This window comes from Halichoerus grypus, chromosome 7 (assembly GCF_964656455.1).
Source record: "Halichoerus grypus chromosome 7, mHalGry1.hap1.1, whole genome shotgun sequence".
NCBI lineage: Eukaryota > Metazoa > Chordata > Mammalia > Carnivora > Phocidae > Halichoerus > Halichoerus grypus.
Window position 1 is genome coordinate 28,401,758 of NC_135718.1, and position 19,240 is coordinate 28,420,997.

Below are 19,240 nucleotides of genomic sequence, written 5' to 3' on the forward strand. Positions count from 1 at the left end.
GACAGACATCCAAGTTCTGCTCCCATCAGTGGACACTTTTTCTAGACATGTGGAAGGAGAAGATGGCCCTTTTTTCAATTCTGATTTTGTTTAAAAAGCTCACTTCTAGCTTCATTGACTCCTCCAAGTCCTAAGAGTTTGTTTTCATCCTTGTGCCCCCATGGGCCTCATGGCTTCCCCTCCCAATCACTGAACATGACCCGTCTGCCATATTGACTGAAGGTTCCTTCTTCCACTTTTTAAGGCAACTCTGAAAAGAGTAAAAGGATATGAATTTTGGTTTTCTTTGAATCTGCCCTGTTCATTATGGTAGCCACCAACCCTATGTAGCTATTTAAATTTAAGTTAGTTAAAATTAAATAAAATTTGGGGCGCCTGGGTGGCTCAGTTGTTAAGTGTCTGCCTTCGGCTCAGGTCATGGTCCCAGGGTCCTGGGATCAAGCCCCACATCGGGCTCCCTGCTCAGCGGGAAGCCTGCTTCTCCCTCTCCTACTCCCCCTGCTTGTGTTCCCTCTCTCGCTGTGTCTCTGTCAAAAAATAAATAAAATCTTAAAAAAAAAAAAAAAATTTAAAGTTAAGTGCCTCATTCTTACTGGCCATACTTCAAGTGCTTGATAGCCACATGTGGCTAGAGGCTGCCATATTGGGTAGCGCAGGTATAGAACATTCCTATCACCATAGGAAGTTCTGCTGGACAGTATTGCTCCAAGCAGTTTCCCGTTTCCCAACTCACTTTCTCTCCCTCTCACAGGTCTATTTTGCTGTCTATACCTTCAAGGCACGGAACCCAAATGAGCTGAGTGTGTTAGCCAATCAGAGACTCAAGATCCTGGAGTTTAAAGATGTTACGGGAAATACAGAGTGGTGGTTAGCCGAAGTTAATGGGAAGAAGGGCTATGTTCCATCCAATTATATCCGCAAAACTGAATATACCTGAGCCTATTCCCTCTCCCGTTTAACCTTGCTGCCTTCACTTCCTTCTGCTGAAGGGTTCTGGTGGCCCTGCAAGAGGGCACCTGCTCCTGGGACACCGGCCCCGTCTGCATTGTTTAACCAACCACAGCACGGCGCAGGGCACAGGATGAGTCTTGTTTCCTGCCATTGGGTTGTCAACTTTGATGCTCACTAGACTTTCTAGAATTTTAAATGGACCCTGGGGCTTATGAATGATTCTGTGACCATGAGAAGAAAGGCAAGTCGTGGGTCAGCCTTTGGAAATGAGAAATTTCCAGTGGGAAGACCAGTATCGGATATATGCTGGAAGCTGTGCTCCAGCATGAGAAGATGTTGGCGTGGGTTGTACCATACTGAGTTTGGGGCAGTCCCATGCTCCACGAACGAATGACCAGAAACTGACTTGGATGAAGAGAATTCTCTGGGAGCCCTTTTAGACTGCGCCTCTGCACGTGGCAAGAAGTTTGTTGAGATTGTACCAAATCTGGTGTTTCAACGCTTCAGTGTTTAGCACGCATTCACACATACACACCCACCCCTAATTTCTAAAAGTCCCTAAAACACTATCATCTGTAATCTTATTTATTTCAAATACTGCATTTCCAGATCAGCTAGGCAAAATTCAGTTGCGTTCTCTTTTTAAAAAGTGTTTAGGGTCTTTACTTCCCTTCAGTCTTTCTATGAATGGGTCTCTTCCCTTTGAGGTTTACAACCTTCTACCCCTTTCTAACAGTCACCTCTGCTTTATCGAGTCCGTGTGTGATGTCTTCTGGCCCTTCACCTGCAACCCAATAACTGATAGCTTTTCCTAGGAGAAGAAGATCAGAGCTCCAGCCACCCCATGGAAAGAGCTCGCCCTACAGTAAGCTGAAACCAGTCTGGCCTGGTGGAAGATGGGATGCCTTTCTCCTTCATCCACATTACTGTCCACAGATGCAGAAAGCATAATGCTCGTGTATTGTATGAATGAGAAGCAGTCCCAGAGGTAGCTTATCCAAGACTTGGAAATCAGCATTTTCTGTTTCACCACTAACCTCCATGCTTCAGAGACCGTAGTCTAAGCCAAACAGATCCTAAAGTGCCTGATTGTCCCTCCCTCTCGCCTCGGGAAGATCTTTGCTAATCCTTACACAAAGAATCTCCCCCTGAAAATTCTATTTAAGCAGGGCTCTTATTCTTAAGGTCTTCCCCAGATATGAAGTCTACCTTGGAATAGAAAACTATGAATTTTGTCTTAAGAAAGGGAATTAAGAACACCTTACAGCCCCTGCTCCTTCAAGTGCACCTTTGGTCTTAAAATCCTGATGAACGGGGAGACACCTGTGGGACCCCTTAGCCCTGTGTGTCTGCAGGTTGGTCAAAAGGCAGCAACGCGAGTCTCCTGTGAACAGTGTTTATATTTAGAGATGTTTATATTTAAGTAGTTATTTTATAAATAAAGGCATTTCTAAGGGCCACGAGTATGTTTTCTTGATTTCCGTCCACGTGTTTAGCTTGAACCTTATCGGATTTCTGAGGGTACCTTTTGGACAATTCAAAAACGATGGTAAGAAAATAGGGGAGGCTAACTGAAGAAATTCAAGTCAAAAATTCATTTTGTCAAATATAATTTCAACAGAATGACTGTCCCCTCAAAAGATGCCTATGCTGGCAGGTGGTTGCCTGTGTATCTTCAGCTGTTTTATACTCTAAAAATCCTAGCACAACGGAAGAACCGAAGCCTCTAAACTGGAGTCCCTACAAGGTAAGTACTTTGCTGGTACCACAGAGGTGGAAACTGATGCCCTAGAGGTGAAGTAACAAGGCCCGGAGTGGCTGCTGGGTGGGGGTGAGATCGGGAGGGGGAGAAGTAGCAGGAGCCCTGGCCGTTGTGGGTGGGTGGGTGGGGGGACTGTGAAGCAACTGCCTGATACTGTGAAGGAGGAGAAAACATGACGGAATAGGTGGACTCTGAGGAAAAGAAATTTATCGATCTGCCAGGCCAACTCTTACTTTATGGACGAGGACAATGGGATCTAGTGACATTGTGACTTCCCCGAGCCACACATCAAGTTTTTGATGGATCCTGAATTGAAACTTGGGTCTCGGGTTTTCTGGCTGAGTCTTTCCACCTTGTTCTGGAGCCAGACTGTCTGGCTTCAGACACTTAAGAGCTTTGTGACTTGGGCAACTTACCCAACCTATTCTTCAGCTTCCTCATCTAGAGGAGATAGTCATACTACCAGCACCATGGGTTGTTGTATGGATTGAATGAGTTAGTACGTGGAGAGTGCTAGAACACTGCCTGATGCAGAGTAATAAATTGGAGAGACTTGAGGTCCAAGTCAAGGAATTTAGATTTGATGAGTCTGGTAATAAGAAACTCTGGTAGGTTCTTAAATGGATTGCCTGTTTTAGGAAAGCTAAATGTTAACAGGATGATTCAGAGGAAGGACAGATCAAAGGCAGGAAAATCTAATTAGTCGGAAAAAAGTTAACTGCTTTGGGCATCAGATTGCTTGAGAGTGGAAAAAAGCATCCTATAAAGACTATGAAATTGAAGAAATGGGATCACTGGTAAAAGGGAGGTCACTGGGGTGGGAGCAGGTTTATGTTTTAAACACTAGATGTCTGCTTGTCTTGCACCTGCAAGTGTGGCCTTCAGCCCAGTGGCAAAACTATAACCTGGGAGCTGCTGGAAATGCAGGCCCCTCCCAGGCGTCCCAGGGCTCAAGATCCTGATATGATTTGTGTGTACATCAAAGTTTGAGAACCATCTGTCAAGGCAATTTTTTTTTTTTTAAAAGATTTTATTTACTTGCTTGAGAGAGAGAGACAGGGAGAAGGAGAAGCAGACTCCCTGCTAAGCATGGAGCCGGATGTGGGACTCGATCCCAGGACCCTGAGATCATGACCCGAGCTGAAGAGGTGAACGTAGACGCTTAACTGAGCCACCCAGGCGCCCCCAAGGCAGTTTTTTAAATGGAACTTTCTACTGTCAGAAAAGAATTACAAAACCCATGGAAGGAAAGGGTATCAGATGTTTCAGACACAACAGAAGGAAATGTTATTGAAGAAAATTTCTAAATCCGACTTGTCTGCTTGCTTCATCTCGTGAATTTTCTCCCTTTCCTGCCTGGAAGTAGCTGTTCAGTTGTGCTTTTATCCAAGAGTCCTAGGAGAACGGTGCAGTGGTGGGGATAGCCATCTATAAAGTCTAGATTTCTGGCTTTCATCTCAAGATTATTGTGAGAACCAAATAAGATGACACATGTAAATTTTTATGCAGTGTGAACTCTAGGAGTACATGGTTCTAATAAGGATTGAATTTTGTGTCACCCTGTTTTAATTAGTTGCAAAGCTAGGACTCTGCTCATGTGGGTTTTGTTTCAGGATCAGGAATACAAACCGGCCCTAGAAGAACACAGTTGTTTCACGTGGAGAACCTTAGCCCAGAGGACCAAGAAACGTCAAGATGTATACACATCATTCTAAATCCTCTCTCTAGTTGCCACAGCTGGTACAACTGGGGATTTTAAGCTCTTCTGCCTATTAAGACATTGTATTGATGGAGTTTTTACTGTTACACGTTTGTTGGGTACAGCAGAGCTCTTGCTTTATCTCACCCAGCGCGCTGGAATCTTCTTGCAGTTGTTACTGAAGATGATTACTAGTATTTTGCCTGTGTCAAGAAGGGAGTGTTCAACAACAAACTGGGGGCCTTGCAAGTTACCTAGGGCTATCTATTCCTTCGTACCCCTCCGAGGTGACCCTCAAAGAGAAAGGAGCCAATTTAGTGTCTTCCCAGAGGTAAGTTCTGGTAGTGTGGTGGGAGGGAGCGAATGTTCTGGTTAGGGCAATGGCGGGCTGTTCATTCAGGAAACGTTGATTGGGAGCAGGGAGACGCATGGGAATGCTCTGCAGACTTAGACCATGCTATAAGGCACGGCCTGTGTAGCGCCATGCCTAGCTGTCCCTGAGACACCAAGGTTCGGCTCCAAACCTTTCCCCTGGCAGCCACTCCTCAGGTCTAGGATCGGGGATGCTGAGAGGGACTGCTGATCCATCCACAGCCTCCTCTTGTCATTGGAATTACCATGTCTCACTTTAACAAGGGACCTTCCTACAACCTCTCAGCGGAGATCGAGAAAAGATAACCTCCCGAAAATGATGAAGCTGAGTAAGACCTTTGCAGTTTGCTAGAAGGGATGACAGGCATGAGCATTGAAACCCATTTTCAGCAGGGCTAAAAGGATGGCATAGTCCTCTATAAATTCAAACAACAGGATTTATTGAAGATCATGAATTATTAAACCAACTTCAGTTGGAGAATATTGGCAATTCTGTCAGAGCTACTTGGACTTGGGGTAGTGTATTTGTTTCCCACTGTTGCTACAACAAATTACGACAATTTGTGGCCTAAAACAACACAAATTTATTATCTTACAATTCTGGAGGTCAAAAGTTCAAAATCAGTCTCACAGGGCTAGAGTCACCTTGTCAGGAGGACTGGTTCCTGCTGGAGGCTCCAGGAGAGAATCTATTTCCTTGTCCTTTCCAGCTTCTAGAAGCTGCCTACATTGGCTTATGGCCCCTTTCTCCAGCATCAAAGCCAAAAGAATAGTGTCTCCCAATGTCTCCGTCATCACATCATCTTCATTCTAACTGTGACCCTCCTGCCTCTCTCGTGGGGATCCTTTTGATGACATTGGGCCCATGTGGATAAGGTCACCTCAGTATCCTTAATCACATCCGCAAAGTCCCTTCTGCTGTGTAAGGTAAATAAATCCTCATGGGTTTTGAGGGTTAGGACATGCATATCTTTGGGGACCATTATTCTATCTGCTGCAGGTATGAAGCCACGTGATATTTTTGAGGCAAATGATCTTTTTGAAAATGGAAACATGATCCAGTTTAGGCTACACTGGTGATTCTGGAATAGGGGTCAGCAGACCTTTCCTGTAAAAGGCCAGATAGTAAATATTCTAGACTTTGCAGGCCATACGGTCTGTCACAACTCCTCAGCTCTGCCACTGTAACCCCAAAGCAGGCATAGATAATAAACAAGTGAGCACGGCTGGGTTTCAGTAAGTCTTCATTTACGAAACAGCCAGCCAGAGTTGGCCCTTGAGCCATACCCCTACTCTAAGTCTGGCTAAAACAAAAGGATTTGGGTCAACCATTAACATTGAAGTTAAGTATGCAGGAAAATGAGACCTTTTGATGAAGGAAAATGAAAAGCTAGCAAAAGTGTAATTGGTTTACAGATCAGAACTAACGTATCAGCCAGGCAGATATTTATGGGGCTAGGAGGTGTCTTTATGATACCAGGATGTAAACCATGACAAACCAGATCACAGTTTACCTGCAGCTGGGTGCTCATAACAAGAGAGCCAACAGGCAATGTTGTTAGCACCAGGTTTGGGAGAGAAATCTCTGTCTAGATGTACGATCAATGGATAACTTGACAATCTCTACAGAAGGAATCTGTTTCCCAGAGAGGAGTGAGTGGCTGTGAGCTTAAGCAGCAGTGGCCCAAAGATTGCTGCTCCTACAGAGCCCGTCATTTGCAGCGGAAGCCAAGAAGAGGGTAAGTGGACCTGAAATCCGAGACTGTGGTTGTCAGGAAGAATAGAGGCTATCACAGGACCAAGGTGACTAACCAATAGGGTGGCCAAGGCCTTGATTGAAGAAAGGAGCTCGCATATTAGTTCATTTCTAAGTTCAGTAAAAACCAAACTAGTCTTTAGTAATTTTTCTTTTCTTCCTGAAACTTTATTTTTCTGCCCATTTTACCTAAAAGAAATTCTGCCTTTACATATACCCCTTTTTTACTTTTTGCAACTTCTTTCCTAAGTGGCTGCTTTTTCCACTTGCAGCTGTTAAACTCTACAGCATAATGTATAACTTGCCTATGAAGTAAAAAGGAATACCACGGAAATGGACTGCTTCTTATAGCCAATTCCTTTATGCATTTTTACAGTCTTTTACTCTCATATCTTCAAGCATCATAAAGCCTTTTATTTTTTAATTTTTATTCCGGTATAGTTAACATACAGTATTATTATAGTTTCAGGCGTAAACTAGTGATTCAACAGTTCTGTACATTCCTCAGTGATCATCATGGCAAGTGTGCTCTTCATCTTTGTCTATTTCACCCATCCCCCCCATCCATCTGCCTTCTGGGAACCAACCATCAGTTGGTTTTCTTAAGAATCTGTTTCTTGGTTTGCTTTGTTAATTTGGTTATTTTTACATATAAAGATTTTTTTTTTTTTTAAAGATTTTATTTATTTATTCATGAGAGACAGAGAGAGAGAGAGACAGAGGCAGAGGGAGAAGCAGGCTCCCCGCGGAGCAGGGAGCCCGATGCGGGACTCGATCCCAGGACCCTGGGATCATGACCTGAGCCGAAGGCAGACGCTTAACCGACTGAGCCACCCAGGCGTCCCTACATATAAAGATTTTTAATTGACTGCGCATGAGCACAAGCAGGGGGGAGCGGCAGGAAGAGGGAGAAGCAGGCTCCCCACTGAGCAGGGAGCCCTATGCGGGGCTCCATCCCAGGACTCTGGGATCATGACCTGAGCTGAAGGCAGATGCTCAACCTACTGAGCCAACCAGGTGCCCCTGTTCAGTTGGTTCTTAAATTCCACATACGAGTGAAATCATATGGTATTTGTCTTTCTCCGATTGACTTATTTCACTTAACGTTATATTCTCCAGCTCAATCCATGTTTGTTGCAAATAGTAAGATTTCATTCTTTTTTATGGCTGGGATAATGTTCCATTGTGTATATACACCACATCTTCTTTATCCATTCATCAGTCGATGGACATTTGGGCTGCTTCCATAATTTGGCTATTGTAAAGCTGCAATAAACATAGGGGTGCACATATCCCTCTGAATTTGTGTTTTTGTATTTTTTGGATAAATACCCAGTAGTGGAATTTACTGGATCATATGATAATTCTATTTTTAACTTTTTGAGGAGCCTCCATACTGTTTTTCACAGTGGCCGCACCAGTTTGCATTCCCACCAATAGTGCAAGAGGATTCCTTTTTCTCCACATCCTCACCATCACTTGTTTCTTGTTTTTGATTTTAGCCCTTCTGACAGGTATGAGGTGGATCTCATTGTGGTTTTGATTTACGTTCCCCTGATGATGATATTAAATATCTTTTCATGTGTCTGTTGACCATCTGTGTGTTGTCTTTGGAGAAATGTCTGTTCATGTCTTCTGCCGTTTTTAATTGGATTATTTGGGTTTTTTTGATGTTGAGTTGTGTAAGTTCTTTATATATTTTGGATACTAATCTCTTACTGGATTTGTGATATGCAAATATCTTCTCCCATTCAGTAAGTTGTCTTTCAGTTTTGTTGACTGTTTCCTTTGCTGGGCAGATGCTTTTTCTTCTGGTGTAGTCCCAATAGTTTATAGTTTGCTTTTTTTCCTCTTGCCTCAGGAGACATATCTAGAAAAATGTTGCTGCAGCTGATGCCAGAGAAATTACTGCTTGTGTTCTCTTCTAGGATTTTTATGGTTTCAGGTCTCACATTTATGTCTTTAATTCATTTTGAGTTTATTTTTGTATATGTGTGAGAAAGTGGTCCAGTTTTCTCAACACCATTTGTTGAACAGACTTCTTCCCATTGTGTATTCTTCCTTTATCCAAGATTAATTGAGCATATAATCATGGATTTATTTCTGGGCTCTCTGTTCTGTTCTGTTGATCTTGTGTCTATTTTTGTGCCTGTACCATACTGTTTTGATTACTACAGCTTTGTAGTATATCTTTTTTTAAATAAATCTTTATTTTTTTAAAGATTTTATTTATTTATCAGCAAGAGAGCACACAAGCAGGGGGAGCGGCAGGCAGAGGGAGAAGCAGGCTCCCCACTGAGCAGGGAGCCCAATGCGGGGCTCGATCCCAGGACCCTGGGATCATGACCTGAGCCGAAGGCAGACACTTAACCGACTGAGACACCTAGGCATCCCTGTTGTATATCTTGAAATCTGGGACTGTGATACCTCCAGTTTTGGTCTTTTTCAAGACTGCTTTGGCTATTCCGGGTCTTTTGTGGTTCTATACAAATTTTAGGATTGTTTTTTCTAGTTCTGTGTAAAATGCTGTTGGTATTTTGATAGGGATTACATTAAATCTGTAGATTGCTTTTGGTAGTATGGACACTTTAACAATATGAGCATGGAATATCTTTCCATTTGTTTGTGTCATCTTCAATTTCTTTCACCAGTGTTTTGTAGTTTTCAGAGTACAGGTCTTTCACTTCCTTGGTTAAGTTTATTCCTGGGTATTTTATTATTTTTGATGCAATTGTAAATGGGATTGGGGTCTTTTTGCATTTTTTCCCTTGTTTTGTTTTTTTAATTTTTTAATTTAAATTTAATTAGCAGATAGTGTATTATTAGTTTCAGAGGTAGAGTTTAGTGATGCATCAGTTGCATATAACCAGTACTCATTACATCAAGTGCCCTCCCTAATGCCCATCACCCATTCCCCCACCCACCTCCTCTCCAGCAGCCCTCAGTTTGTTTCCTATAGTTAAGAGTCCCTTATGGTTTGTCTCCCTCTCTGATTTTGTCTTATTTTTCCCTCCCTTCCTCTGTGCTCTTCTATTTTGTTTCTTAAATTCCACATATGAGTGAGATCATATGATAATTGGCTTTCTCTGACTTATTTCACTTAGCGTAATACCTTTAGTTCCATCCATGTCATTGCAAACAGTTAAGATTTTATTTTTTGGTGGCTAATATTCCATTATATATATATGTGCCACATCTTCTTTATCCATTCATCTGTCGATGGACATCTGGGCTCTTTCCACAGTTTGGCTATTGTGGACATTGCTGCTATAAATGTTGTGGGTGCAGGTGCCCCTTCAGATCACTATGTTTTTATCTTTTGGGTAAATACCTATTAGTGCAATTGATTGGTCATAGGGTAGCTCTATTTTTAACTTTTTGAGGAACCTCCATACTGTTTTCCAGAGTGTCTGTACCAACTTGCATTCCCACCAGCAGTGTAAGAGGGTTCCCCTTTCTCCGCATCCTCACCAACATCTGTTGTTTTCTGACTTGTTAATTTTAGCCATTCTGACCCATGTGAGGTAGTATCTCATTGTGGTTTTGATTTGTATTTCTCTGCTGCTGAGTGATGTTGAATGTTTTTTTCATGTGTCTGTTGGCTATTTGGATGTCTTCTTTGGAGAAATGTCTGTTCATGTCTTCTGCACATTTCTTGACTGGATTATTTGGTTTTTGGGTGTTGAGTTAGATTGGATTGTTTCTCTTTTTGCTACTGCATTATTAGTGTATAGAAATGGAACGGATTTCTGTATATTGATTTTGTATCCTTCAACCTTTCTGAATTCACTTATCAGTCCTAGAAGGGTGTGTGTGTGTGTGTATGTGTGAAGTCTTTAGGATTTTCTATATATAGTATCATGCCATCTGCAAGTAGTGAAAGTTTTCCTTCTTCCTTACTGATTTGGATGCCTTTTATTTCTTTTTGTGATCTGTTGTTGTGGCTGGGACTTCCAGGACTATGTTGAATAAAAGTGGTGAGAGTAAACATACTTGTTTTGTTCCTGACCTTATGGGAAAAGCTCTCAGTTTCTCCCCATTGAGTATGTTTGCTGTGGGTTTTTCATATATTGCCTTTATTATGTTGAAGTATGTTCCCTCTAAACCTACTTTGTTGAGGGTTTTTATCGTGAATAGATGTTGTACTTTGCCAAATGCTTTTTCTGCATCTATTAAAATGATCCTATGGTTTTTATCCTTTCTTTTGTTGATGGGATGTATCATGTTGATTGATTTGTGAATATTGAACCACCCTTGCATCCTGGAAATAAATCCCACTTGATCGTGGTGAATGATTTTTTCAATGTATTGTTGGATTTGGTTTGCTAACATTCTGTTCAAAATTTTTGCATCTATATTCATCAGAGATATTGGCCTGTAGCTCTTTTTTGTAGTAGCTTGTCTTTATCTGGTTTTGGTATCAGGGTAAAGCTGGCCTCATAGAATGAATTTGGAAGCTTTCTTTCCTCTTCTGTTTTTTGGAATAGTTTGAGAAGAGTAGGTATTAACTCTTCTTTAAATGTTTGGTAAAATTCACTTGTGAAACCATCTGGTCCTGGACTTTTGTTTGTTGGGAGTTTATTACTGACTCAATTTCATTGCTGGTAATGGGTCTGTTCATATTTTCTCTTTCTTTCCTTATTCAATTTTGGGAGCTCATATGTTTCTAGGAATTTATCCAGCTCTTCTAGGTTGTTTAATTTGCTGACATACAATTTTTCGTAATATTCTCTTATAATCCTTTATTTCTGTGGTGTTGGCTTTTTCTCCTCTTTCATTTCTGATTTTTTTTTTATGAGTCTGGCTAAAGGTTTATCAATTTTCTTGATTTTGGGCCATTGTTCTATTTTCACTTGTCTCCATGTATTTTATTTCCTCTTTGATTTCTTGGTTGAACCATTCATTGTTTAGTAGCATGTTATTTAATTTCCATGTATTTGTGCTCTTTCCAGATTTTTTCTTGTGGTTGATTTCTAGTTTCATAGTGTTGTGGTTAGAAAAGATGCACAGTATGACGTTGATCTTTTTGAATTTGTTGAGACTTGTTTTATGGCCTAATATGTGATTGTTTTGGAGAATGATCCATGTACACAGAATGTATATTCTGATGTTTTAGGATGGAATGTTCTCAATATATCTGTGAAATCCCTCTGGTCCTATGTGTCATTCAAAGCCACTATTTCCTTGGTGGTTTTCTGTTTGGGTGATCTGTCCATCTATGCAAGTGTGGTGTTAAAGTCATGATCAATGTGCATTTGTGATTAAATGTGTTCTCATCCTATGACCTAAATGGAACAGATTTCTTCAGAGAGTATTTCAAAAGGCACTTATACAAAACTAGCCTGCAAAATCTTGAGGTTTGATTGGTGTGTTTATTCCTCCTCTTTGTGCCAATGTATCAACGTGGAGTTACTTTTCTTTCCCTATTGCTGCACTGTTAGCACACATTTTTCCCATTGTGCTTTTTATGAAGATTTTCTGAACATTGGAAAAAATGTACTTGCTATATTCTAGCCACTAGAGATCCAAAAAATATGAAGCTGTTCTTGTTTTCAAGAGGTTCACAGCTTAGTGAGGGAGACCCAAACAGAAAATGATCTGACAAAGTGATATAGTAATAATAAATTAGCTGGGGAGTATTTTTAGTTGTAAACAACAGCCCCAATTCTGGTAAACTTAAGCAGAAAGGAAGTTTTCGAATGATAGCAGGTAGCTCACTGACTCTCTGGGAGAAGAAGAAAGCCCTATTTGAAGTCTTTGAACCCAGGAATGATGCTCAGTATCACACAATATCACTGGCCCCCGGTGCTAGAAACCCCACCAATGGAGAATAGCTGTGACTGTCACAGCTATCAGCAGATGTCCCTGCCTCTGTGTCCCCAGCATCTGAATCAAAGTCTGGTTCTGGTGTATCTGATTAAAGGAAAGACTTTTATAGGCAGAAGGAAATGGGACAAGGAAGTTGTACTAGCAATAAGCAGATTGGTTGTGGCAAGGTCACCTTCCTTTAGGGGACACAGGGGTCTGTCAAGCAGATTACCTCAGTAGTGTTGACCAGGGAATTCCAGATTGACTGGTTTAAGATTCCATTCCTGGGAAAGGCTGCAACTATAAAGTAGGTATTAAGTCTCAGTTTGTTGGCATGAGGCTTAGCATAAGTGACCCCATTTTGGGCTTGTTATCTCTTTCTTTAACAGGAATTAGAAGAAATGTGATTGGACCAGATGTTTGGGAGCTCTGTTATACCATACTCTGGACTGCCACTGAATGAAGGGTTTAAACAGAAGAGTAACCTGGTCAGTTTTGCATATTTGATCACTCTAATAGCCATGGATGGATATATTTAAGAAAAACAACACAGGATGCAGAGATACCTATGCCCTTAGATGTTATGAGAACCTGAATTGTAGCAAAAGGGTTGGGGGTAAAGAAATAAAACCAGAAGGGCCTGGTGGTCAATGTGATCTGAGAAGAAAAAGTTAAGAGTGATGCCCAGGGTTTTCATTTTGTAGGACTGAGTGGACAATGAGGTCATCACTGGAGGTAGGAAGTAGAGGAAAAATCTTTTGAGTGGAAGGAGTAGAAGGGTCTGTCAAAGTAGGATGAGTTGAGTGTCAGACACCTGAAGGATATCCAGGTAAGAATATCTGTAGGCAGTTGAATATATGAATGTCATAATTGGATGAGAGGAAGGGGCTAGAAATGAGAATCAGAGAAACTGGAAGGCCAAGGACCAAAACATAGGAATATCTTAATGCTTCAAGGGCAAGTGAAAGAAGGGGACCTTCCGGAAGGAAAGTAGGAAAGAGCAATCATATTATAAGTGGCCCAGAGTGAGGATTCAGTTATGCAGGGTCTGGGCCAACAAGATTTGAAATGGGAGGAGTCATCACCAAAGTTTTAGATCCAGGCTCGTTCTGGTTTCCACCACCTTCACTGGATGTCTTAGTCATCACTTCTGAGAAAAGAATGACCTTTACCTTCTCTTTATTTGCATCAGTAGGAGTAGGTAGGTCAAAACCCCTCTGCTATTGAAGGAAAAAAAAAAAATCAGCAAATTGGTTTCCGGTCCTGGCTCTGCCAGAAACACCCATGTTTTGACTTTGGATATTCTAACCTTCCTCAGGCATGTGCTTATCTGAAAAATAAGAGACTTGACCCTGATAATCTCCACGGGTTCTATCAGTTAGTTGGGTTAGTCAGGAGACAGAAACCAGTCATTATTTTAACAGAACCATATAAAGAATTAAGTAGGCATTGAAGAAAGGGCCAAAGGAAAATAAGTATCAGAGAGCTAGCACCTGCCAGAAGCAACCGCCGCCCAGAAGGCACGCTGCTCGAGTCTCTGAGGAGCACGATGACCCTGGTTCCAGGAGTACGGGACCAACTGAAATCCGAGCTGCTGCCTGTATGCTCGGGTGATGCTGCTGGGAGCAGAGCAAAACAGGACAAATCCCTTCCTCATCCAGCCTCGCAGCTATTGTACTCTTCCTACAGGAACTTTTGGTCTCGGAGCATCTCAACAGCTAAAATGATGAATAAAGGAAAATATAATTTCATCACTGAAATGGAAGTAAAGAATATACTGAACCCAAAGTAATGGGACACAAAAAACCCTGGAAGATAAGAAGGGTCAAAGCTTAGGGTGACTTCTGAAGCCTGAAGACTTTGACCTTTGTTAACATACAGGATGCCAAGGCAAGAGATAAAGCCAACGCCTGTCAAGATAAAGAGTGTAACAGGACACCCTCCAATAAACCTGGACACAGAAGCTATATAAACCTTTATCTGCAGTATATAGGTAAATGAGGAATAAACCCCACCCTGCAGAAGGAGTCAACAAGGCAATGTGTCTATCTCCAACTTGACACTAGGTCAAGGGGAGATATCTCCCTTCAGAATTCGTAAACCACAAGTTGGTTCTTGTGCCAGATTATGGTCTGAAACCCCTAGTGGAGAATTTAATTCAAATTGGTTCTGGGTAATGCCCCCAAGGGACAGGCAAAAGCTTTCCCAGGAGAACTCAGCTTTCAAAGAATACCCACAGATAAAATGCTAAGGAGAATGAGCAGCTTATGGTCAAAATTCACAAGGCACACAAGGAAATAAAACACCTTGAATACGAACCAGTGGAAACCTCAGTAGTAACCAGGGAAACATAAATTAAAACCTCAATGAGATACCAATTCATACTCAACAGATTGACAAAAAGTGTAGTAAATTGGCATTACCTAGTATATGCATGTAAGCACGGGAATACCCCCATTCCTACCTTATAACCTAAAGAAACTCTTATACATGTATCTCATGTGTAATGTCCCTAGCAGTATTGTTCATAATAGGAGAAAAATCCCTAGAAATAACCCTACTGACTAACATCAAAATGGATATACTGTGGCATATCCACACATTGCCATACTGCAGAGGAGGAGAATGAACCAACCTCACTATGTGCATCAACATGGATGAATCTCAAAAATAATATTGAACAAAAGCCATATAAGAATACGTCAAAGGGGAGGGAAAAGATGGTGGAGGAGTAGGGGACCCTTTTTCAGCTGGTCCCTGGAATTGAGCTGGATATCTACCAGACCACTCTTGAGCACCCACGACACCAAACTGAGATGTAAGAAGATGTGGATCTCTACAAGCAGAATATCGCAGGCGGTTGGTTTTGAGGTATGAAGTGGGGAGCCGTGATTCCGCGGGCAGATATCAGAGGATAAACGGCAGCGGGAGGGTGCCTGGCCGTGGGGATCCTACACCACAGGTGAGCGACAGCCTCGCACGCTGCGGAAGGGCACAGACTTGCAGACTGGTAGCATCGGGAAAAGGACTTTAGGGCAGCCCCCAGGGTGGAAACCCAGAGCGGCGGGGTCGCGCCTGCGAACTGCAGCCCCTGGGGCAGAAACCCGGAGCAGCGGGGTCGTGCGCGCGAACTGGGAGCAGCTGGCGGTTTTAGAAGCACAAAGGGCAGAGACATGCCCCGACCTGGAGGCAGGACTGGGAGCGCTGCAGAGGGACGCACAACCCAGGCCGCTGCAGTTTATAGCAGCACGGACAGAAACGGAGACAGTGTGGCCTGGAGGGCTCACTGAAGAACAGACTGCGGTCTCTCTGCTCTGAGGCAGAGGGTTGGAAACGGTCTCTTCTGCTCTGACTCGTGGAAGAGACGCGGAAAGCCGCCAGGGAAAGGCGCCAGAGAACAAAAGCCCCAAAGACTGATTCCCGCTGAGCCCATCCCCTGCCACAGGGGCGCAGGGCAACTCCGCCCAAACAGGGTTGCCTGAGTAACAGCGCGGCAGGCCCCTCCCGCGGAAGACAGGCTGGGAAAACAAGAGGCCAGCAACCCTAAGGTCCCAAGAAAACAGGTGCATCTTGCTTGGGTTCTGGTCAATAATTTGGACTCTATACATTCCCTCCAACACCCATCAACAGAATGACTAGGAGGAGGAGCCCCCAAAACAGAAAAGACTCAGAGATTATGACTTATGCTGCAGATTTACAAATGGATGCAGATATAACCAAGGTGTTGGAGATGGAATTCAGGCTAGCAATTGTGAAGACAATGGCTAGAATGGAGAAATCAATTAATGGCAACATAGAGTCTCTAAGGGCAGAAATAAAAGGTGAATTGGCAGAACTTAAAAATGCTATCAGTGAGATCCAATCCAATCTAGATAATCTAAGAGCTAGGGTAACTGAGGCAGAAGAAAGAATAAGCGACCTGGAAGACAATATAATAGATAAAAAGGGAAAAGAGGAGGCCAGGGAAAAACAACTCAGAATCCATGAAAATAGAATCAGAGAAATAAGTGACACCATGAAGCGTTCCAATGTCAGAATAATTGGAATCCCGGAGGGGGTGGAGAGAGAGGACTAGACAATGTATTTGAGCAAATTGTAGCTGAGAACTTCCCTAATCTGGGGAATGAAACAAACATTCGCAACCTAGAGGCAGAGAGGACCCCTCCCAAGATCAGGGAAAACAGGCCAACACCCCAGCATGTAATAGTAAAACTTGCAGATCTTAGAACCAAGGAAACCATCTTAAGGGCAGTTAGGGGGAAGAGATTCCTTACGTACAGAGGGAGGAACATCAGAATAACGTCAGACCTATCCACAGAGACCTGGCAAGCCAGAAAGGCCTGGCAAGACATATTCAGGGTACTAAATGAGAAGAACATGCAGCCAAGAATACTTTATCCGGCAAGGCTTTCATTTAAAATGGATGGAGAGATGCAGAGCTTCCAGGACCGGCAGAAGCTGAAAGAATATGTGACCACTAAGCCGGCTCTGCAAGAAATATTAAGGGGGGTTCTATAAAAGGAGAAAGACCCCCAAGAGTGATACACAACAGAAATTTACAGGGACAATCTATAAAAACAACGTCTTCACAGGCAACATGATGACAGTTAATTCATATCTTTCAATAATCACTCTCAACATGAATGGCCTAAACGCTCCCATAAAACGGCACAGGGTTGCAGATTGGATAAAAAGACAGGACCCATCCATATGCTGTCTACAAGAGACTCATTTTGAACCTAAAGATACATCCAGACTGAAAGTGAAGGGATGGCGATCCATCTTCCATGCCAGCGGACCTCAAAAGAAAGCTGGGGTAGCAATTCTTATATCAGACAAATTAGATTTTAAACTAAAGTCTGTAATAAGAGACACAGAAGGACACTATATCATTCTTAAAGGGTCTATCCAACAAGAAGATCTAACAATTGTAAATCTCTATGCCCCCAACATGGGAGCAGCCATCTATATAAGCCAACTGTTAACTAAAATAAAGAGTCATATTGATAACAATACGTTAATTGTAGGAGACCTCAATACTCCACTCTCAGCAATGGACAGATCATCTAAGCAGAAAATCAACAAGGAAACAAGAGCTTTGAATGATACATTGGACCAGATGGACCTCATAGATATTTACAGAACATTCCACCCTAAAACAACAGAATACTCATTCTTCTCGAGCGCACATGGAACTTTCTCCAGAATAGACCATGTTCTGGGTCACAAATCAGGTCTCAACCAATACCAAAAGATTGAGATTATTCCCTGCATATTCTCAGACCACAATGCTCTAAAACTGGAACTCAATCACAAGAAAAAATTTGGCAGAAATTCAAACACTTGGAAGCTAAAGACCACTCTGCTCAAGAATGTTTGGGTCAACCAAGAAATCAAAGAAGAACTTAAACAATTCATGGAAATCAATGAGAACGAAAACACATCGGTCCAAAACCTATGGGATACTGCAAAGGCAGTCCTAAGGGGGAAATACATAGCCATCCAAGCCTCACTCAAAAAAATAGAAAAATCCCGAATTCACCAACTAACTCTACACCTTAAAGAACTAGAGAAAAAGCAACAAACGATGCCTAAGCCACGCATTAGAAGAGAAATAATTAAAATTAGAGCAGAAATCAATGAATTAGAAACCAGAAACACAGTAGATCAGATCAATGAAACTGGAAGTTGGTTCTTTGAAAGAATTAATAAGATTGATAAACCACTGGCCAGACTTATCCAAAAGAAAAGAGAAAGGACCCAAATTAATAAAATTATGAATGAAAGGGGACAGATCACGACTAACACCAAGGAAATAGAAACAATTATTAGAAATTATTATTGACAACTATATGCCAATAAACTGAGCAATCTGGATGAAATGGAGGCCTTCCTGGAAACCTATAAGCTGCCAAGACTGAAACAGGAAGAAATTGACAAGCTGAATAGGCCAATAACCAGTAACAAGATTGAAGCAGTGATCAAAAACCTCCCAAAAAACAAGAGTCTGGGGCCTGATGGATTCGCTGGGGAATTCTACCAAACATTCAAAGAAGAAGTAATACCTATTCTACTGAAGCTGTTTCAAAAAATAGAAACAGAAGGAAAACTTCCAAACTCATTCTCTGAGGCCAGCATTACCTTGATCCCCAAACCAGGCAAAGACCCCATCAAAAAGGAGAATTTCAGACCGATATCCCTGATGAATATGGATTCCAAAATCCTCAACAAAATCCTAGCTAATAGGATCCAACAATACATTAAAAGGATCATCCACCACGACCAAGTGGGATTTATCCCCGGGATGCAAGGGTGGTTCAACATTCGCAAATCAATCAATGTGATAGAACGCATTAATAAGAGGAGGGAGAAGAATCATATGGTCCTCTCAATTGATGCAGAAAAAGCATTTGACAAAATACAACATCCTTTCCTGATTAAAACTGTCCAGAGTATAGGGATAGAGGGAACATTCCTCAAGTTCATAAAATCCATCTATGAAAAACCCACAGCGAATATCATCCTCAATGGGGAAAAGCTGAGAGCCTTTCCCTTAAGATCAGGAACACGTCAAGGGTGCCCACTCTCACCACTGTTGTTCAACATAGTACTAGAAGTCCTAGCAACAGCAATCAGACAACAAAAAGAAATAAAAGGTATTCAGATTGGCAAAGAAGAAGTCAAACTCTCTCTTTTTGCAGATGACATGATACTCTATGTGGAAAACCCAAAAGACTCCACCCCCAAATTACTAGAACTCATCCAGCAATTCAGTAATGTGGCAGGATACAAAATCAATGCACAGAAAGTTGCTTTCTTATACACTAACAACGCAACTGTAGAAAGAGAAATTAGAGAAACGATTCCATTTACAATAGCACAAACCGTAAGA

At 42.1% G+C, this 19,240-nt stretch overlaps 2 protein-coding genes across 13 annotated transcripts in view; one reads left to right on the forward strand and one right to left on the reverse strand.

The window, feature by feature from the left end:
- Positions 1-19,240, forward strand: part of DNMBP (dynamin binding protein) — a 123,042-nt gene that overhangs the window by 99,887 nt on the left and 3,915 nt on the right. For 8 of the 11 annotated variants that reach the window (XM_036065079.2, XM_036065076.2, XM_078077250.1 and 5 more), the window contains one exon: positions 752-2,409. In XM_036065079.2, the coding sequence (XP_035920972.2) occupies positions 752-937 (186 nt within the window). In that variant the 3' untranslated portion in view covers positions 938-2,409. Of the gene's footprint in view, positions 1-751; positions 2,410-2,572; positions 2,699-4,326; positions 4,744-6,413; positions 6,524-12,737; positions 12,837-19,240 lie in introns of those variants that run through there. The other 3 variants (XR_013449651.1, XR_013449652.1, XM_036065080.2) reach the window with 3 other exon arrangements.
- Positions 1-19,240, reverse strand: part of ABCC2 (ATP binding cassette subfamily C member 2) — an 84,807-nt gene that overhangs the window by 3,875 nt on the left and 61,692 nt on the right. Inside the window, exon 33 of one of the 2 annotated variants that reach the window (XM_078077255.1) lies at positions 13,790-14,066. The exons of the other annotated variant lie outside the window; for it this stretch is intronic. The gene's annotated coding sequence lies outside the window, so the exon portion shown is untranslated. Of the gene's footprint in view, positions 1-13,789; positions 14,067-19,240 lie in introns of those variants that run through there. 2 annotated transcript variants of the gene reach the window in all.